Source organism: Nothobranchius furzeri, chromosome 17 (assembly GCF_043380555.1).
Source record: "Nothobranchius furzeri strain GRZ-AD chromosome 17, NfurGRZ-RIMD1, whole genome shotgun sequence".
Classification (NCBI taxonomy): Eukaryota; Metazoa; Chordata; class Actinopteri; order Cyprinodontiformes; family Nothobranchiidae; genus Nothobranchius; species Nothobranchius furzeri.
Window position 1 is genome coordinate 34,536,724 of NC_091757.1, and position 21,521 is coordinate 34,558,244.

Below are 21,521 nucleotides of genomic sequence, written 5' to 3' on the forward strand. Positions count from 1 at the left end.
AAACTGCAACCCCTTGTGGGCAAACACAAAACTGCTTCTGACTTTTACTAATTTCTCTAAAAGCAGTCCATATGTTTTTAAGATCTTAGACTGTCCACAAAAAGTTAAGAAAATCATGGAAAAATCACAAACTTTATATTCACACGGTTTTGAAATAAAAGACAGGATTTTCAGATTTCAAAATACTTACAACACTTTAATGAAAAGAAAAGATGAATTTGTGTATAAAAACAAAACACTTTATTACAATTAGTCTGAAAAATCCAATGAAAACACAACTACTTTACAAGTACAAATGTTTTTGTAGATATTTACAGTTGTTTCCTTTTGACATCAATAAAAAAAGATTTATGAGAAAACAAAACTCTAAAGTACATGTTTACAGTGTATTTACTGAAATCAAAGGAACGTGCATTACTCTTCACACAATTACCTAAACAACAACAACAGAATGAGACATAAAAAGGGACGATTTATGAATACACTTACACTGATGGACAGCTCATTCCCAAATACAGAACGACTCAGTCTTCAGGTATTTGTTACATCATATAATCAACAGGTTTATGTTAAAGTTACCATGTTCAGAAACAAACTGGGTCAGAACTCTGTTGGTAAGGGGTGGTTACTGATCTCACCAGTCATACTGATGGAGCTCTACTTATCACTGAAACCAGCAGAAAGGGGGTTAGAAAGGAGGAGGTGACACTTGGGGCGCACTAGTGAGGGCTCCTAACTGCTCCCCCCACTGGGCTTGGCAGGAGCTTTAGCTCTGACGCCTCCTTGGCGAGCTTGATTCTTGTTAGGTTGTTGGGTCGGGGCAGGCTGCTGTACCGGAGACTCTGCAGCAGAGGGGGCAGCCGGCTGCTGGGCGGGGCTGTGAGGAGGTGGTGTTTGGATCTGAGGGGAGGGGGCAGCTGCCACCACTTGCTGCTGGAGGATCTTCTGTTGTACCACCTGGGCTGTGGCCGTCCCTGCAGGAATCATCTGAACCTGAGCGGGAGCTGATGTGGCTGCTTGGGTCAGAGTCACGGTCTGGGCCTGGATCTGCAGACAAACATCAGGCCTGTTAACACTTTAAGGTTTAGCAGCAAAATTCATGCCCAAAACATCAATAAATATCTAAAGTCTAAAGAAGCTGCAGAACCTCGGCTACAAGGCCACATACAACCTTTTTATGTGCTCCAAACAACTTAAACTACAATCTAAAGAGTGATCAGAAATCCCTCCAACATAACACCGGTGCATGGAGACTTAGGGGAGTTGGTGGCATCACTGTGTTGTGCAGAGCTCCAGACTAAACAGAGAAAATCCCCAACAGCTGGCCCAGTTCTTTGTTCGTGCATATCCATGTTTTGACGAGTATGATTGGCCAATGGTACTGTCAATCTCATTTTGATGAGTAACGCTTCATTCTGTTGGACCTACTGATCCCAAAGAGGTGTCAATCATCCAAACTGACAAATAGTCACAGAGATAGAAGACTGTATGATGAAGCTTCTGGAATAGCTTCAGAGTCCAGCCTATGCCAGAAGCGATTCAAAACAACTTTGTCACTGAATGACTTAACAATATTAACAAAGATGGTTAACAGGTTGGATAACAGAAGACAATCCAGGGAAGGAGTGTTATAATTGCTGTAGGACAGTGGTTCCCAATTATTTTCCATCACGCCCCCTCTAAGGCAACATACTTTTTGCGCGTCCCTCGGCAGCAACACACACACACAAACACACACGCCTGCTGATCCTTTGCTCTTCACTGTAAAAGTGATTTACAAGGTGAAAAGTTGTGGGCGCCCCAAACTATCATGTTTATTTTGAGCTAAGAAATGCATGTTTTCTTATCTTATTAATCAACTTTCCTAAATTAGTATGTGTGCACCATTTTACTCATGCAAACTTCTGCTAACGTGAAACTCTCACTTACTTGGCAATAAAATGATTCAGATTCAAATCAGGGCTTAGCATACAGTTAGCTAACCACTAAGCTCCATCAGAACCTCGCAGCTCCAGACAGTACTGTGACTGGCCAATCACATCGCGTTTATTTAGAAAAACTATGTATTGTTTTACGTAGTTCTTCCACAATGTAATGGCGGACCGTCTTGTTGAGCGACATCCATAGTAATCCAATCACAGCGCTCTATCAGCCTTGTGGGTGGGATGATGCGACTGAGAAAAAACAAGATGGCCACAGCTCCTTAGTGGTCCGATCACAGCACTCTGTTGGTTGGTGGGATGTTACCAATACAAAGATGGCAACAGTTCGCTTGAAATGGCTTTAGCATCAACTTTGGACTATTTCAACGTGGGCTTTCTTTGAGTCAAGAGCAGATAGAAGTACTTTATTTAGAAAAAGGATGTACAGGTCCTTCTCAAAAAAGTTAGCATATTGTGATAAAGTAAATTGTTTGAATGCTTTACAGTTAGTGATCCTGTTTCTCTTTATAGTTAGTTATACAGTTTATTATTCTTCTTCCGTACGTTTTTTTTTTGGCATTTAACTACTTCCACAATTCTTCAATTTTGGTATCAAAACGTTCAGCTCATTCAACTTATGTCGGCAATGACTTTTGGTATTAAAATATTTTATACTTTTTGAGATATTCAGCTTTTCCTGCGATTTTTGGTTCCACTAAAATGAATGGGATTGCTCAGTTTTCAGCTCAATCATATCACTTTTTTGAACTCTTACTCTTATATGTTAACTTTAACCTAGAGGCTTCATTCAAGTTTCAACAAACTCACAAGACTTTCAGCTATTAATGGTTAAAAAATCTTTTACATATCTATTACAGTTTTTCTAAAATCACAGGTAGAAGTTGAGGTACGGCTTGAGATTTTCAGAAAAAAATCACAAAAATTATAATGTGCAGAGATAGGAGCAATGACCCTCCTTTGCTCCATTTCTGGCATTGTCCTGAGAAAACCGTAAGTCCGACTGAAATGAGACGCATGCTGGCTTGCAGCTAACGGATATACCTTCGTTTTGAGCTATAAATCACGAATGTATTCCAAAAATTGTGGTCGTTTTGTTCATTTCTTTGAGAATATTCAAAATTAAAAAAAGTGTCTCTCACCACTCTAAACTGAAAACTCCACACTCTAAATTTTGACCTTCACATTTTCTGGAAACAACTCTTTGCAACACCCAGACCGTTTGGAGTACCGAAAAAAATTATATCTCAAAAAGTATGAATTTTTGTCAGCTTTTCAGAAAGGGTTTCATTTTGTCCTTAAAGGGGCATTATGGAAGTTTGACAGCCAAAACTTGCAATGCCCTGGTCCTGTAGAATGAGCCCTGGCATTTTTACTGTGATTGCCTGTTTTTCTGTAAAATCACAGAAAAAGAGAGCTGCTCGGGTCGAGCAGGCTGCTTCATGCACGTTCACGCATAGCCCGTAGCATTTGCTATCAGTAGCTTTAGCAGCAGAGAGAGAGGTAGTGCCAACTCAGCGACTTTGTCGCTGTTCCTAACGTTTAGTGATGAACCTAGCTACATTTCTGAGGACCCTTAGCTACTTTCTTCTAGATATTTCCTGCAAATTAGCAAAAAAAATAGCCATTTTCGCTCCGAACCGTTCTTTGAACGTTGTTTCAGCTGTCATCAAGGATATAAAAGCTACAGATACAATAAACGTAACTGGTGCATTAGCTCACCCAGCAAGACGGCGGACTCTCGTGTGAAAGACCCGGGTTCGATTCTGGATGTGAACATAATTTATTTAGAGTTTCTTTTTTACATCAATGGTATATTTTTTTTACAGTAAGATGCCCAAATTTTTATTTGAGACTCGCCGAACGGCATTGAATTCACAGATAAAAAAGATGTGGGCTCAACTTTCAGTTTGGAACAATTTTTCAAGCAAGGGAAGGGAATGATCTGAGCATGCAGGAGGACTGACCCATCTTAAACCTTTGTCGGCTGTGCTGAAGAGAAAGGTACAGAACCAAATTATTTAATTAATTAGCTGCGCGTTCTCCTGTCCTCTGTTCTCCGGGCCACACACAAACGCACACGCACACACGCACACGCACACACGCACACGCACACACACACACACACACACACACACACACACACACACACACACAGGACTGTCTCAGCTGTTATTTTCGTTAAGGAGCGTGCACGTACAGCATGCGCGCCTCGTGCACGAGCCTACTATTGAAGCTGCCGTTACACTTTTGGCCTGAGGGGGCAATCGTGAGCATAAAATTTCAAAACTCCGTAAAGTCCTTTTAAGTGTTACATTTCTTTCGCTACAAGCCTCAGAAGGAGGAGAGACCCCGATTCTGTCCCATTGAAACCCATGTTAAAGGAAGAGAGATTTTCTCCTCCGATCGGCTTCAGACAGCTAAAATTTTCTCATCATACCTTCTAGACAATTCATGGTAGGCACATAAAAATTCACACAGATGACCATCAAAGCCTTCTGCCGCTCACGCTTTTTGAATTTTTCCATTAGGTGCAGCAGTTTTTGAATGGCGAGGAGACGTTTCAGAGGTCTGAAATGACATCTGAGCAGCTGAGCTCTGTTAAATGCATGATATATGAAATCTTGAAACACAAATTTCCACCGACCACATCTTTTATAGTTGTAACGCCATGAAATGACCTGATTTTGAGATCCCACAGGTCAAATGCACAGCCAGGTCAACTTACCCTGGCTATGACACATCTTACTGTATTTTCCCCAGACAGGAGTCGGAGAGTCTGCATGTAGCCCCTTTAATCAGAGCTTACTTCCACACACCAGCTGGACTGCAGAGATAATAAATGATAAACAATAAACATTTTCTCCTCCAAGGAGGAACTCTTTTAAAAGAAACTCCTTTATTCCAAGAAGAAGAAAGAAGATTTTATAATTAAAGATAATCATTAAATACTGCCATTTACAATTATAAATAATGAAATGTTCATTAATCTGTGCTCAATGATTGTTTTAGTATGTTTATTGACGAGGTCAAGTAAAGTTAAGTTAATGCATGACATAAGTTAACCTTTCGCCCACATTCAGAGTCTCCATCACAGAGGGTGTGTCTCTGCGATGCTTGGTAACATCTCTCAAACTTGTCAGCCCCTGATTAGCTGGCCAAACCATAATATCAATTCTTTAAAACTAGATGGCTTTGGGTAATTAGTCAGTTCTAGAGCGAGCTTCAGACCGGTCATCTTTAGCTCCTCTCTAACCATAAAGATTTTGACACGTCGTCAAAACCTTAAACCTTTTTCGCACCTGCAAAGCTGAACAACAAGATTGTTTTCCTGCAGAACAAAGCTGACTCCAAACTCCTTCAGAGTTATTTTTAAGACGCTCAGTTTCATCCATCTGTCGTGACCCGAGAGACATCTCCGGACTGAAAGAACCAGCACCTCGGTCCTCTACAGCCCTCCGGTGCCAGCGAGCATCCGACCTCTCACTTTCGGATCCACCAAGAGGGTCTTATAATCCGGGTAATGTAGAAACACAGATAGCGTCTGAATGTGGTTCTGATAATAACATCTTTATTGTTTATTTGCAAACCAAATTTTTTCCATCCAGAACTCAGCTCTGAGAAAGGAGATTCTGAATACATTATATTCACTCAAAGGTTCCAGACTGTCCTTTAGTTCGCATCCACTCACAGTAAATAATAGTTTAAACAATTTGTCAAGTCTTAATGGTTTGTAAATAAATTCTTACTTTGTTTATAAACCCGACTGTTTCTTGAATCAAAGCGAAGTGTGAACGATTCCTTAATAATTAAAAGAATCCTAGGATCTTCTAATTAATCATCCTAAGACCAAGCAGGGGATATTCTATTTATATAAAGTATCACAGCTATTGGTCACAAGTGGTGGTAATAATATAAATAGCTTTTCAAGCAATTTACTCTCTATTATCATTACATAGTGCACTAATAATTTTCTCAAATTTAGTAGGTTTTTTGTCAGCTTCAAAGTGATGTCTTCAGTTTTACTGTTGGTACAGTGTTTCCCTTATATAGACGTAGCCGTGGCGGCCCGCCACGGCTGAAATCCCAGCGCCACGCCTACAAGATCCCATTTTATAGATTTTTTTTGCACTGTTTCCCGAAGAAGCAGCGGGAACTACTCTGATGTTGCTTGTGATCACAGCCGGGCAGGCAGTAAGGAGGAGGAGGCAGGGCAGGGTGGTTGCAGCTAGGGATGAGCGGATAAAGCATTTTTGATGAATACGAGCATGAAACGAGTAAAACTCGTAAATATCTGTAATCGTGCTGAAGAAAAATCCTCATTGGGTAACTGACTGTCTTCACGCTCTGTGATTGGCCAGTCACATGGAGCGCCAGCCCCTCCCTACACACAAAACTGCAGCCGGAAGCTCAGTCCGGCCCATGCATCCATGCACACTCACAGACAGTAACGGATCTCTCTGTGCTTGCTTCACTGTTGCTCACGTTTCTTCAGTACTCCCTAGGTTTTCTTCAGCCTCTTTTTCGGTTGAATATTTAAATTTACTTTTTTCGTAATGTACGAGGTGCATTTGACAAGACAGTGCTGAAAACGGCTCGAGCATGCATCGGTCACTGCCTCCGCTCCCCCACCCCCCACCCCCTCCTTCGCTGCTCTCTCATTGGCTGAGTTTTCAATCGTCTTCTGCCTCAAAGGAAATATGCACCCACACATATGATACATAAATTCAACCTGCTTGGTCCCAGGAGTCTTGTATTAACTTGATATTGTGTTCTGTGTTTGGCATTTCCCTCTGTCCAGTCTTCCTCCAGACTCTGGCACCTTGATTTCCGAATGACATGCAAAATTTGCTTTCATCCGAAAAAAGTACTTTGGACCACTGAGCAACAGTCCAAGGGTCTCATTTATCAAACATTGCGTAGAATCCTAACCAAAACCGTACTTAAGCTCAGCAAAAAAAATGTCCTTACGTCAAGTAGGTTTGTGATCTATCAAACATGGAGTACGCACAGCTGCACTCAATCTCTGCTTCATCAATCAGAAGCTATCTAACAGGTTCTCAGCTGCTTTTTAGTCACATCCCGCCCTCACCATGCCCACTTACTGGTATAAATAGTCAATGCAAAGTGCTTTGTGGATCTCATGCATATACATAAGCCGGCTGTTGCAGCGCTCTGCCAATGACGATAGCGACCGTAGATCAAGGCAGATCAAGGAAGCGCAATTTCACAGAAGCAGAAATTGAGGTACTTGTGGGTGAGGTGGAGAAATGAAAGGAAGTGCTTTGGCAAAAACAAATAAAGAGAAAATCCATGGAGTGGCACAGCGTTGCTGAAGCAGTCAATGTTGTGAATTCTTCAGAGAGATCTGTGGTGGATATAAAGAAAATGGTCCAACAGGATTCAATACCCAGACTCCCAGGTGAAAGTCACACACGCTAACCAGTCACCCAAATGGAGATCTCCCTTGTCCAAGTAGCCAGGTCGCATGATCAATTGGGTCACAGTGAAAGGACACTCACACTGTCAAAGACGCATGACACTCTGTCTCAATCTGTCCCCCTGCTGATATTCTGCATTCCGTATTTTGCACTTCAAGCTGTGTGCGCACGTGTGGGGTTCTTGTTCTGTGTGAAAACGAAGCTGTACAAGTGATAATGCTGCAGGATTTCATAATTTTATCCTTCTCAGCAGCAGCACTGCAGGTGCTCTTCATGTCCAAAATGTGTGTAAGCCAGGTCCTTAGTCAACTTAAAGTTGCGCACATTTTTCAGCTAAGATTTCTTTGATAAATCCTACAGTTTGCATGGAAAGGTGCTTACGCAGTTTCCCGACCCCGTTTTGTGCATAAGCAAGCTTGATAAATGAGGCCCCAGTGCTGCTTTTCTGTAGCCCAGGTCAGGCGCTTCTGCCGCTGTTTCTGGTTCACAAGTGGCTTGGCCTGGGGAATGCGGCACCTGTAGCCCATTTCCTGCACACGCCTGTGGCTCTGGATGTTTCTACTCCAGACTCAGTCCACTGCTTCCACAGGTCCCCCAAGGTCTGGAATCGGTCCTTCTCCACAATCTTCCTCAGGGTCCGGTCACCTCTTCTCGTTGTGCAGTGTTTTCTGCCACACTTTTTCCTTCCCACAGACTTCCCATTGATGTGCCTTGATACAGCTCTCTGGGAACAGCCTATTCGTTGAAAAATTTCTTTCTGTGTCTTACCCTCTTGCTTGAGGGTGTCAATGATGGCCTTCTGGACTAGAGCCCTGCACGGGCCTAAAATCTGAGCCCGTGTCCAGCCCGGCCCGAGGGGGTGGAGCCCCAGCCCGACCCGGTCCGAAAAGGTTTTCAGGATTCTCTGGCCCGACCCAAGCCCGACTTTTTTTAACCAACTAAATGAAAACAAAGTGCGTCAATCCTGACCAATGTGTTAAAAGACGTGCAGGATCCGATCAATTTGTTTTCCCCTCAATTACCGTCACGGAGATAACGGCGCAGGCTCTGGTGGTAATCAAGTTAAATTTTATCTCTTTCCAACAATTTTCACAAGAAAACAAAACAGTCAAGAGCAGGGTTTGTGTTGTGTTGACCAGATAGTTCCCGTATTTGACCGTTAATTTTGACGAAAAATAGAAAAAATTACCCCGACGCATGCAGACGATCTGACATCTTAATCGTTATGCACATTGCAGATGTAGCTAAATCACCCAAGAAAAGATTCCCATCTGAACATCTGTGCTGGACATTGCTCAGCGCAGCTGAGCGCGTCGCAGAACCAGAGCACATGTGGGAAGCTTCCTCCCACTGAAGCGAGTGTTTTCCAAACCCTGTCACTCAGAGAGACTTGTCACTTATAAAATGTTCCCTGATTATGAAACTTTGGCTGAATAGCGCTTGTTCCTGTCTCCAATGTGCGACGTATCCAGGAGCCGTCTGAGGAGAAGCCCAGAATCTCACATCCTCTTCAGCTCAGAAAGCGCATATGATTACGCACAAGCGTGACCCAACCCGGTCTCACAGTAAGACTGGGTTGGAACTGTTCAGGTTTACGCAGACAATCTTCACATAGAACTGACTTACAGATATAAAATTAATTCAGTAAAATATAAAGCATTTTATTTGAATATCCATTCATTATTTTATAAGCACAGAGAGCCGCATCAGATGGATGGAAGAGCCGCGGGTTGCCAATCCCTGCTCTAGTTCAAGATATCATTAAACTTCCAAAAGTGCTGAAAAGATTAAAAATGGGGCTTTCCGTGCATATACAATACATTACGGTATCCACCGGGATTCCCTGTCTTGAGCGCAACGAATCACAACACAGATTCAGAGACGTGCGAGTTTGTCATCCAAAATGCTCCGTTTTATAACTTTTGAATGGCTGATCAGATTCAAATAATTCCAACGGTTCCTAAAAGTACATAAAAGCAGCTTTCCAACGATCTATAGCACGAAGCAATCAGAGTTAGAGAAAATATCACTACGAGGGGAAATCCTGCTGTACAGCCTGATTGAAACGGAGCGCAGCGCTGTGATGAAAGCGGATAACCTATAAAATGACGTGTTGAGGACGCAAACTCAATACATCTCGTTTATTGTGAGGTAATAATTTCTCTGAGTTTTGCGGTTGTGGGCGGGAGTAGACATGTACGCTGCAGGTGCGGGCGGGAGTGTAACACACACGTTGCGGTTGCAGGCGGTAATGGTCAGAAATTCAGCAGGAGCGGGATGAAGAAAACAGTCCCGCGCAGGGCTCTACTGCTGCGTTTGTGTTTCAATTTTTTTGATGATTTCGATTAAAAATAAAGGCGCCCGGCCCGGCCCGAGGTAATTGCACAGTCGTTGGTCCGAAGCCCGGCCGTCGGGCCGGGCCGACCCGAGGGCCTAGGGCTTCAGTGCAGAGCTCTATTCTGGACAGCAGTCAGGTCAGCAGTCTCGGTTTTGAGTAATGAACCAGGCTGGGAGTTTTTAAAAGCCTCAGGAATCTTTTGCAGGTGTTTAGAGTTAATTAGTTGATTCAGATGATTAGGTTAGTAGCTCGTTTGAAGAACCTTTCCATGATATGCTAATTTTTTTGAGATAGGAATTTTGGGTTTTCATGAGCTGTATGCAAGCCCCCACAATGCGGCTCAAAAATTGAGTTCAACCCGGAAGTACCAAAAATTGCAGTTCCCCCCTCATCCGCTGGGGGCTGGTGTCAGAAGCGAGCAAATCCTTATTGACTCCCATGTTAAAAATACTATTTTCACAGCAGAAATAAACATGTTAACAGCCTGGTTCTAGGGTTGTCATAGTAACCGGTGTAGCGGTAAACCCCGGTAAAAAAGTTGACAATAATAATAACCGTCATGTTTTAAAAAAAACTATATTATCTCGGTGGATTACCGTGGCTGCGGTGTAGGCACTGTGACCCTTACCAGCCACCGTATCATCTGCTGAAGTTGCCGGCGGCACACGCGCGCTTTGTTGTTTACAACCAAAACTTTCTTGAAGCTAAAGCTGAAATAATGGCCAAAGGAGGAGACGGCAGTGCTCAGGAGGACATTTTTTTATCCCTCAAAGAAGACAAAGTCAGAAGTACGGGCATCTTTTGGATATTTGAAGAATGCAGAGGGACAGTTGATAGAAGACGGCTATCCAGTTTGCAGCACGTGCAGAAAAAGTGTCTGTCAAAGGCAGCAACGCTTAAAATCTCATGACACATCTAAGTGACCATCACCCACAACTCTATAGTCAACGCAAGGCAAGCTAACATTAGCGTTTTAGCTAAAATGCGTGATCCGAGGGTTTGGGTTGAGGGAGAATGCAACGAGTCGCTATATAAAGCAGCCGCAGCGCCGCTGCCTGCATATAAACCGTGTCGCGGACACCCCCATGTTGAAATGACGCTATGCATTACGGGGCTCCCAGGGGCAGATAAGAGTTGGTCTCTCTCCGAGAATAATTATGAATTTAAAATTACTGCCTGATGACATTTTCCCAAATCTTCAAAGCTCACTGGAAGGACACAAACCGAGGACAATATTTTCCTGATATAGGGCTTATTACTCAAGTAAGGGTAAAAAAAAGTATCTGATTAGAAGGCTACTTGAGTACTGAGTATCATCTGATCTAATATGTTTAAAATGATGACATCAAACAGACAAAAAATAAGTTATGGGCAAATATTGGTATTTTAAAGACTAAAGGGAAAAATTTTTAACAAATAAACAACATAATTACAAAATAACACATTTTAAGTAAAATTTGGACACAAACTGAGGACAATATTTCCTGACATACAGGGTTTATTTAATTGTGTGAAAATGTAGCACGTTTAAAAAAATACCGCGATAATACCGAAAACTGTGGTAAATTTTCACTCCGTGACAACCCTACCTGGTACCAAAACATGTTTTTTGTTTAAATGATCTAGTTTACACTCATGACAACTCTGAGGGGGGTGAATTTTTTTCTCACTCTTCTGTTTAAGTGTATTAAAAGCCTAAAATTCTGTATAATTAATGAGCATCAGACCCACGTGACCACAGAGCTAGCTCCGTGAAAAGGCCTCAGTCTGAGCCTCGGTCTGGCCTGGAAACTGTTCCGGGATTTTGAGTCTCTGTGTTTGTGTATTCTTTTTGGGATATTATTTGTGCAATTGTTGGACAAAATGACTTGCTGTGGCATTAATTGCACTAATAGAGCGTCCAAGGAGTCTCCACTTCATTTTTTTCGGTAAGTAAAATTATATTTATGTATTTTAGGTCACTGCCGAGCTGAGCTTAGATTTTAACATGTACTGTTTAACCATGAAATTTAAATGTAATAGGGTAAAACCCAGTGCATTTAACATAATGCTGCACTTTAGAAAATGTGTTGAAATATAACATGTTGGTGGAGCTGGGTTCCCACTATCGGCTTGTGGCACTCTTGGGAGACTGAAGTTTTCCACCCGCTTCTGCCCTCCCCGCATCTCTGTCTGATCGCGGCTTCTGTCTGCTGCGCGGGCTGCCGACTTGCGGAGCTCTGGGATGGAAACCTTTCCACCCGGTTCTCCCCAGCGGCAGCTGTGCGCATCTTAGATCGCAGCGGCGCTTGTCTGCTGTGCGGCTGCCGGCTTGTGGAGGTCTCGGAGACCTCTGTGTTCCACCCCGTTTTACCCAGCGGTCAGCCCGGTGTATCTCTGACTCAGAAGCTCTGGTGTTGTGCACAGTTAACTCCGGTTGTAGCTAGGTTGCTACCTCCGTTAGCTTAGCTCCCACGTCTGCGTTAGCTTCAGGTTAGCTTGTAGCTAGTTCGACCGGGTGTCGTCAGTTGATCCCAGCCTTACAGCCCCACCCTCAGCTCCTCCTCTCTTCCCTTTTGTGGAATTGTCTGGGCTTGACGGAACCTGTGACACGGTCAAAATGGCGGTGGTGGCCACCTCCCATTTGGTCTCAAAAACGTGTTATTGGAGTCTATGGAAACCCATTGTCCAATATTTATATGTCGATGGCTGTATGCAAAAATCATCAATATTTGAAACAATAAAAGGCTTGAACTACTTCAGTTGTGTGTAATGAATCTAATATCTATGAAAGTCTAATGTTTATCAGTACATTACAGAAAATAATGAACTTCATCACAATATGCTAATTTTTGAGAAGGACCTGTATTTGTGTCTTCTTTGACGGGGTGTGGCGGTCTGCATCATTGACTGACATCGCAGCGGTGAGTACGTCATGTTGTCTGTTATCCAACAGCATGTGGGGACAGATTGAAATACAACCGTAGATCCCGCCCCACGACTAAAAGTCGTCAAAGGACCGTGGCCGGACTGTATATTCACATTTATAAGATGGCTTGCCAGGCTAATCAAATAGACTTTGTGGTTACAGAAATATACTAGTTAAAGTGTGGGGCCTAGGGCCCAAAGGCTTAACCAAGTGGATGTGATTTAATCTGCTTCATGGTTCTTCCTCAAAGAGCTGCTGAGGAGGATCCAGAACCAGAGAAACAGACATGTCAAAGCTTTTACCTGCTGAGGAGAAGACACAATCTGCTGAATACTGGCCACAGCTGGCGGCACTATCTGTGGGAGTTTAGCCACCTGAGAGGAGCAGCACACAGGAAAACCTCACACCAGCACACAACTCCACAGAATAAAGATGCATGGTGGTGTTTTCGATAATGGCTTCTGTCAGTGGTGTGCTACCTGGATTTGTTGGGCAGCAGCGGTTTTCTGGCCCTGGGAGATGGATGCTGTAGTGAAGAACTGGGGCTTGATCCCCTGTTGGTGTGGTGTGGTGGTATAGGTCCCTTTCTGCTGCTGCTGCTGAGCCGACTGGGCTGCCTGCATGGTTACCTGCTGGCTGCCAATCTAATAATAAACCAGAGAACAGAACATGGTCAAACTAACAGGTTTGACCTGAAAGGAAGAGGATAACAGCATGAGTGTTAACTGATCCTGGGCCTGTCAGAAAACACTTCATGAGCCACTGGACAGGCTGGGTAAAAGTTGAAACATTGTGAGACTGTAAACAGAACTCCATAAGTAAAACTGGCTGATGACGACACCTCTAAGGTGATGTGAAACATGTCAGTAAAAGTCCATTATTATTATACATATTATAATAATAATAATTATTATTATTATTATTATGTCTAATAAAAAAAACTGGCAGAAATTTAGATGATCTCAGGTCAGATTTCTTGCTTGACAGGCAGCAGGCTGACCTTTAACCTCAGAGGGTGTGCACAAGAAAAAAAAATGTTTTTTTCAATGAAAACTGAAAAATCTCTTAAACTGATGTTTTTAAAAAAGTAATGTTGAACATTTGTTTTTCCTGTATTTACTGAAATAATCCTGAATTTAAATGTTTTATTGTTCCATGTTTTCCATGCTGATCAGTGAAGGATCCTGTTCAACCAGAATGCTGCCTGTGCCGGCTGTTGGGCGCCAACAAAAGCTCATCTAAGTTAGAGGAAAACAAGAGAAAACCCAACATGCAGGTTTAGCTGCTGATTGGTCGACAGATGTGATGTCACTACCTTCTGCTGAACAGCAGCCTGCCCCTGTTGCGGCTGCCCTGCCTTCGGCGGAGCTGCAGATGCTGCCTGCAGCTGGGGTTTCTTCATGGTGATCAGATGTGGGACCTGCATCTGGGTGAAGGGCAGCGTCTGCATGGGTGCACCTGAAGGACAACCAGAAAACCGTTAGGACAGCCATCATAACAGTATGTCCTTATTTCACCCTTTAAATGTTATTATTATGCCATCTATGACGCAACCTCTTCATGTTTGTCTCTTCCATAACAGACATAAGATCCACATTAGGCGGAAGACCATTTTGAACACACCTGTCTTCTGTGCCTGGCTGATGGCCACACTAATACCTGGCAGCGTGGTCACTCCAGAGACCACAGTCGGTACGGACACGACAGGAGGCTTAGTCAGGGTAACCTGAGCTGTCTGTCCTGCCTGGGCCTGGATCTGTCCCTGGGGGGGAACTCGGGTCTGAGAAATAAAACAATATGATTATTATCTTAGCACAAAACTTCAGTTTGTCTTTTCATAACATCCCAAACAAATATTTCTGGTGATGTAAACCAGCCTAGTGTCTTCTTGGTGAGTCACAAAAACCATTCAACATGTCCATTTTGTATTCATGTGAGATTAAATGTCTCCTCACCAGTCTGGTGGTCACCTGCAGGGTGTTTGTGGCCACCAGAGTCCCAGTTCTGGATGCTGCCACAGCTATCTGAGGACTGGCTTGGCTAACCTGAGCATGCTGCACCTGGCCGGTCTGCTGGGTCACCGGGACTTGTTGTCCCTGGGCCGGGACAACGGCTGCAGTCAACTGCTGCTGATGCTGTAACGGCACCTTATGTTTCTGCATTTTTATCAACTCCTGCAAAAATAATTCAAACTGGTTAATTTAACGGTTTATTGATTAGAATTTTCATGTCAGATTACATGCTGTAAGGCGTGGGTTTTGTTTATAATTTACCTGAGTTTTGCCAACAGCTTTGATCTGAGAGGACGTGGCCTGCTGCTGCTGCAGCTGCTGCTGCTGTCGGAGTATCTGCAGGTGGGCCGGGGTGAGAGACTTTGGTGTCAGAGGCATACCTGTGGCTAGAAGCACAAACCCAAATGAGTCCGATGTAAAGGAAAAACAAACAAAAAGGTGTTGGGGAAGCGTTAAGGATGTGCACCTGCAGTGACCTGAGGGACCAGTGGGCGGGTCTGTGACTGCACCGGGCTCAGAGTAGTAGAAACCACAGCAGACGCAGTCACTGGGGTTACAGCTCGAACACCCTGACCCGTCGCCATAGCCACCACTTCAGCAGGGGCAGCAGCAGCTGTAACAGTCCTCTGCTGTGCGTGGACCACTGCAGCTCCAGCTGTGCCTCCGGGCTGCATTGACAAACAGAAACAGAACAAGGATGGTTCTTCATGCCTGCTCGAAGGCTAAATGAATTCCAGAACAGCAGTAAAGGGTGAACATGACTCACAGACAGGGTGCCTGGTATGACTGGGGATGCCAGGCGCTTATTGGCCTGGAAGGGACTTGGGGGAACTCCAGCCACTGTGTTCACAATCACATTCCCCCCTACAGTGGCTTTGAGAAACACAGAGAATAATTAACTCATCACATCAGCACACAGTGATATGGTGTGTGTTGTGTGTGTGTGTGTGTGTGTGTGTGTGTGTGTGTGTGTGTGTGTGTGTGTGTGTGTGCGTGCGTGCGCGTGCGTGAACATACCAGTCTGGATGGTTGTTCCTACAGTGGCATTTTTTATGGCTCCAGCCTGAAACACAAAACAGTCGTGTCAAACGTTAAAAGGTGGGAGGAGTCTCACGCTGGTAGAAGATGCTCTCACCAGCACTGCTGCATTAGACACAGCGGCGGCTGTAGCCACTCCTGCAGCCTGAGGGACCTGAGCTTGGCCAACTGCTGGGGTCTGGGCCTGACCAGGAGCAGCTTGGGCCTGGGGAGCTCCAGCCTGCTGCTGGGCCAACTGCTGGGCCTTCTGCTGCTCTGCCAGGGCCTGCAGACGAGCAACCAAAACATCAACAGAGACCACACCTAGATCAGGCTTTTCCATAAACCAGAACTTTTTTAGTTCAAGGAAAAAACACACTGGTGTCTCAAAGTATTCATCAATGAATAATACAAGATAGATTTAGGAGGCTCTCTTTGCAAACGCTCCTGTTACATTCTAATAGCACACAGATGGAAAGGTCTTGTGTTAGCCGAGTTAAGAGTCTCAACAGACTAGCTTCACTATTATGGAGAAAAACCTGAATGAATCTGTTATAAATGACAATAAAAAACACAGGACAGTCCTGACGGACACCCCTGTCACCACTGTGGACTCCTTCCGCTTCCTCGGAACCACCATCACGCATGACCTTAGGTGGGAGCCATCCATCAGCTCCCTGCTCAAAAAGGCCCAGCAGAGGATGTACTTTCTGCGGCAGTTGAAAAAGGCCAAGCTGCCGGCACAGATGATGGTGCAGTTTTACACGGCCATCATTGAGTCCATCCTCACCTCCTCCATCACTGTGTGGTATGCTGGAGCCACAGTTAAGGACAAACACAGACTGCAGCGCATTGTGCGCTCCGCTGAGAAGGTGATTGGCTGCAGCCTTCCATCTCTCCAGGACCTGTACGTCTCCAGAACTCGGGGGCGTGCAGGCCGGATAGCAGCTGACCCTTCGCACCCGGGTCACAAAATTTTCGAGCCGCTTCCCTCGGGCAGGAGGTTACGGTCCATCCGGACCAGAACCTCCCGCTATAAGAACAGCTTCTTTCCATCTGCCGTTAGACTTGTGAACAGCTTATAAACACACAACCATGCTCGTCTTCTGTACTTGACATAACGTCACGTTATCGGCCATATTACCTTTACCTGCCATTTTTATAGCTGAATGTTTTATGCTAGTTTTATTATATTTTATTCTACTAATTCTATTTTTGAAATTTATTATTCATGTTATATGTAGCACATTAGTACCAAAACAAGTTCCTAGTTTGTGAACTGCTTGTTCACTGACAATGGCAATAAACCTTTTCTGATTCTGATTCTAAAACTAGAAATATCAAGCACAGATGCAGCGTTTGGTGTGATCTGACAACACTCTGCCTCACAGGTGAAGACGAGAGCGCTGTGGTGAGAGGAACTGGTCTCTCTCACACCGATTACAGTAATACACAGAAAATGAGTTTACTGGATTATCTGTGTGTAACAGCCTGCAGCAGTCTGGGTAACAGCTGCTGTTGGAGATATATAATGAAAAACATTTGGTGTTATAAAAAGGCAGGATATTCTATTGTTATCAGTGAACCACACCTTTAGGTTCATGTTTTTGCTCATCTTAAAATGATACCACACTCCATTTTTTAATCTTACGGCCTTTAATACGTCGTTAAAAGTGTCAGGTGATTTGATTAACTTGACCAAAATGGTGCTGCATTGTAAACCAGATAATTGCACATAATGTTGCTGAGATATTAAACATAAAGGGGGTCTGAACAGCTGAGCTGGATGAGGAGGATCACACCTGAACGCATGAGGGGGAGTTTTTGACTTTGTAGGTTTTGATTTGAATGGACTAAAGCCCTTTTTACAAGACACACAATGTGCCGGCAAATCAGCATAATATTACTGCAACGATGTGTCTTAAAAAGTGCCATGCCAGCATGGCGTTGCGCGAATTTTGCGGCATTTGTTCCACCTCGCTTGGTAGTAATATTGCGGTAATTGTCTGTCTTATAAGCAACGATTGCGTCTTGGCTCAACAGAGGTTGTTGTCATGACGACGTGGGGAGTTACTATATTGAAAATGAAGGTAAACACCAGCAGTAGCTTTTGCTTTTTGAACAAAATCAGCTGAGACGGCAAACTGGAGTGCTGCAGCGCTCCATGAGCTTTTCTTCGTTGGAGCTCAGATCACCAGACACTGCACTTTGGAGGACGGACACCTTTAGGAACGGCTTGTTAGAAAAAACGTAATGATCGCGGCTTCAATCGCAATAGAAAGCAAGTTATGTTCAATTCAATTTTATTTACATAGCGCCAAATCACGACAAGAGTCGTCTCAAGGCACTTCACATAGTAAACATTCCAATCCAGGTCAGTTCATTAAGCCAATCAGAAAACAATGTTTCCTATATAAGGAACCCAGCAAATTGCATCAAGTCACTGACTTGTGTCAGTGACTTTACAGTAATCCTCATACTAAGTAAGCATGCAGCGACAGTGAGAGAGGAAAACTCCCTTTTAACAGGAAGAGACCTCCAGAGGATCCTGGCTCAGTATAAGCAGCCATCCTCCACGACTCACTGGGGATCAAGAAGACAGAGCAGACACAAGGTCAATGTCCAAGATAAAGTGACATCCGTGGCAGCGCAGAGACCGCCCCATACCTCCTTTATGCCACCTAATCTTTTATAAAAAGGACACGACTGCGCCACATTACCGCCACAGTCTGACCACTTATAAACGACCTAAAGCTTTCTGATGCCATGCGTTGCGGCAAATTGATGGCATTGTTTTGTAAAAACAGCTTCAGTCATGGATGATGTATTTCTCCCAGCCCTAACACGCACGCACGCACGCACACACACACACACACACACACACACCAGAAAGTCACCTTTTTCTCTTTGGCAATCCTTTCAGCCCGCTGAGAAGCCACCTGAATGGGGGGAAGGGGCTTATCATAGCTGATCCCACTAAAAAGAAACAAAAACACGTTAACCTTGGTCTCTGGTTTATTTATTATGAAGCAAAACCTCTTATCTGTTTTTAAACACACCTTTCTGCCAGGACCGATGCATGTTTGGGATTCTTCTGGAAAGGATTCATCCCGAGCCTGTTTGGGTTCATCACCATATCATGTAAGAGCTGCTGATCTATGTGGCGAGACCCATGCTTTTCTTGTTTACAGACACAAATACTCACAGTGGTTTGATGGGTGGACTCCTCTTGCTGGCTATTATCTTCATGAGTTCGAAGCGGCTGCTGTACAGCTGGATCTGAGAGGCGTTGTCATCCTGGGTGTAGATCTGACAGGTTCTCAGAGGACGGCTGTTCTTACACTGAAAGCAGAGACTGAAATGAAAACAGCAGCAACAGCAGGGTTCATCCATCAGTCAGAAACAGGACAGGATACCTTATAAATGCTCTTGGTCTTCTTTTTGGGGTTGGCCTCATACACCAGCTGAAAAATGGGTGAAGTGGATTAGATGAATAATGCTAAAGGGTTGGGGTTAAAGTGAAGACGTTCATTACCTTGCCCTCCTCTCTGGGAATGATGACGTTCTCATAGCGGTTGCGACACTGTTTGGGTGAGCGGTAGATGCGGCTGCAGGAATTCACCACATCGCTCACCAGGTCCCAGTTAGGTGTGTGTGCAGGAGACACGATGGTCAGGTTCAGGGGCAGCTCCAGCAGCTGCTTCACAGCCTGATGGACACACCACAACAACAGGTTTCATTAGAGATTAGAAACATCAACATCTACCGTAAAGTGGGTGAAAGGCCTGAAGTACCTGCAGCAGAGCCCAGTCCTCACTGATGATCCACTCTGGGTTGTCCTGACCAGCCTCCATGGCAGGTTTGACCAGTGACGGGAGTGGTTTGGCAAAAGGAGCCTGCTGCTTGAGGGAAAAATTCTTCTTCTGGTCTTTACCCTCTCTGCGATTTTTCAGCATGCTGGCCTTCTCAAAAAGCGAGCGGGGAGGTATTACCGTCTCCCCATGGCGCTTCTTCTTCTGTCTGGCTGTAGCTGAACAAAAACACACAAGATGAAGCCCAGAAACATTGCTCACATGCCTCTAATCTAATAACAGCTAGGGACTTTTACCATTGGGGTCCATCTTCAGCCTCTTGTGCTCCTTGCGGATGTAGATTGGAGGCAGTTTGGACTCTGGTATCGGCGTGGTGTCGTACATCAACATCATCACCGAATCAATGTAGATGTCATTGTCATCTTGTGGCGGTGTGGGCGGAGTCCAAAGCTTTGGTAGAGGAGCACAGAGCAGAAAGAGCAGAGCAGGGGTTAACAATGACAATAAGGAAATACATCACACGCATTTGAAAAGGTCTGGTGTCTTACCGGCATGATCTCTGTAGGACAGTCCTCTGCATCAAACACATACTCCTGTTGGAATGTAAAGAGTTAATATCAGCTACAGGACCGTGTAAAACAGAAAGATTACGGATCATCCCACCATGTTGTAAGCATCCTCTCTGGTGTAGGTGAACAAATCTTCTTCTCCGTCCGTCATCTGGTTCTCCTCCTCCTCCTTCAGTCTCTGCAGCTGCTGCAGCTCCCAGCCTCTCTTTACACACTCCAGCTTTTCCTGGAGAACAGAAACCAAACATGAAGCCATCAGTCTCACTCATAAACGATCAAAACTCCACCAACCCATGGACAGACACCACTTTAGGTTAGTTAAATCAAAGTTTCTTACCTTTAAGGCAGCTTCGTCATCACTGACGTGGAGGTACTCCAGATAATGCAGAGCATATCTTTCAATGGGAATTAGCTGATTAAAGATAAAAGAAAAAACATTAGTATTAGTTTATTATTTTAAATGGTTAAAGAACAAACACCCTGTAAGTCTACCTGTTCCATGACTGCATTCAGCTCCTTTATCAGGCCCGGCTCTTCTCTAGCTGGGTTCTCCGACTCCTCTGATAACTCCGGGTCTCCTGGCTCCTCTTCCTCGGACTCAGCATCCAGGTTGATGCTGTGGAGAGCCTGGATGTAGGGTCGTGCTACTTTGGGAGAAATCGCTTCAGAGGCTGACGGCTCCTGGTGAAGAACCACAAACTCCTCCACCTTTACCCCCGAACCAGCCTCCACTTCAAACAGGTCTTGAATTGTCCGCTACAGACACACAACATCAGGTCGGTTACTCAACATCCTCCTCTAAATTAAACCAAAGCAACAAATCCATCAAATAACCTCATTACATTTAGTAACAGACTGATGTGAACAGCTGAGTCGATCCTACCTGTGTGAGGAAAGCCAATGAGTAGTCGGTGCCCTGGGCAGCCACCTCTCTGATGAGGTCCTTGGTGCCATTTTTCAACAGCTTCTCTTCAATAGAATTGCCACTCTCCAGTCTGATTAACAAGAACACCATTACAGTCTTTAACTACCATTGATCAGAATAAGTGAATGGAGCTTATTTAGGCCATTAGTAGTCCAGAACGCTCTACAGCTGAACGGTGTAAGGAGTTAAAGCCGGTGTTACTCCCCACTGGGCCTTAAAAGCACAAACGAAACAATAGTTTCAGTGATTTTAACTAAAGGCAAAGATGAAACTGATCAATGGAGGAATCCCTTCCTATACTGATGCAGAATTAGGGTTGGGCATTGTTTGAATTTGAACGATTCCCATTCTTCGTTTCATTCTGGTTCCTAGCGATTCCCGATTCTGATTCTTTCACGTGGCAGGATCCAAAAACATTACAAGTTTTAAATGAGCCAGCTAACCTAATCTGAACTTTTACATGAATTTTAATCCTATGAACAATAACATCACCTTCATTTAGAAAAGAAACATGTTCTCAAGAAACTAACAAAAAGACTTGCAGCTCAGCCAGTGTGTT

General features: G+C 44.2%; 1 protein-coding gene across 7 annotated transcripts in view; it reads right to left on the bottom strand.

Moving 5' to 3' along the window:
* Positions 1-503: 503 nt before the first annotated feature.
* ep400 (E1A binding protein p400) overlaps positions 504-21,521 on the bottom strand; it is a 58,735-nt gene continuing 37,717 nt past the window's right edge. For 5 of the 7 annotated variants that reach the window (XM_070546471.1, XM_070546474.1, XM_070546473.1 and 2 more), the window contains 23 exons: positions 20,921-21,032; positions 20,530-20,793; positions 20,375-20,449; positions 20,132-20,263; positions 20,017-20,061; positions 19,765-19,918; positions 19,451-19,686; positions 19,192-19,365; positions 19,073-19,120; positions 18,862-18,998; positions 18,716-18,772; positions 18,554-18,632; positions 15,775-15,942; positions 15,657-15,702; positions 15,406-15,512; positions 15,106-15,307; positions 14,901-15,025; positions 14,583-14,801; positions 14,251-14,407; positions 13,943-14,085; positions 13,107-13,271; positions 12,930-13,001; positions 504-1,047 (listed from right to left, as the gene is read on the bottom strand). In XM_070546471.1, coding sequence (XP_070402572.1) covers positions 733-1,047; positions 12,930-13,001; positions 13,107-13,271; positions 13,943-14,085; positions 14,251-14,407; positions 14,583-14,801; positions 14,901-15,025; positions 15,106-15,307; positions 15,406-15,512; positions 15,657-15,702; positions 15,775-15,942; positions 18,554-18,632; positions 18,716-18,772; positions 18,862-18,998; positions 19,073-19,120; positions 19,192-19,365; positions 19,451-19,686; positions 19,765-19,918; positions 20,017-20,061; positions 20,132-20,263; positions 20,375-20,449; positions 20,530-20,793; positions 20,921-21,032 — 3,232 coding nt within the window. In that variant the 3' untranslated portion in view covers positions 504-732. The remainder of the gene's footprint in view (positions 1,048-12,929; positions 13,002-13,106; positions 13,272-13,942; positions 14,086-14,250; positions 14,408-14,582; positions 14,802-14,900; positions 15,026-15,105; positions 15,308-15,405; positions 15,513-15,656; positions 15,703-15,774; positions 15,943-18,553; positions 18,633-18,715; positions 18,773-18,861; positions 18,999-19,072; positions 19,121-19,191; positions 19,366-19,450; positions 19,687-19,764; positions 19,919-20,016; positions 20,062-20,131; positions 20,264-20,374; positions 20,450-20,529; positions 20,794-20,920; positions 21,033-21,521) is intronic. The other 2 variants (XM_070546470.1, XM_070546469.1) reach the window with 2 other exon arrangements.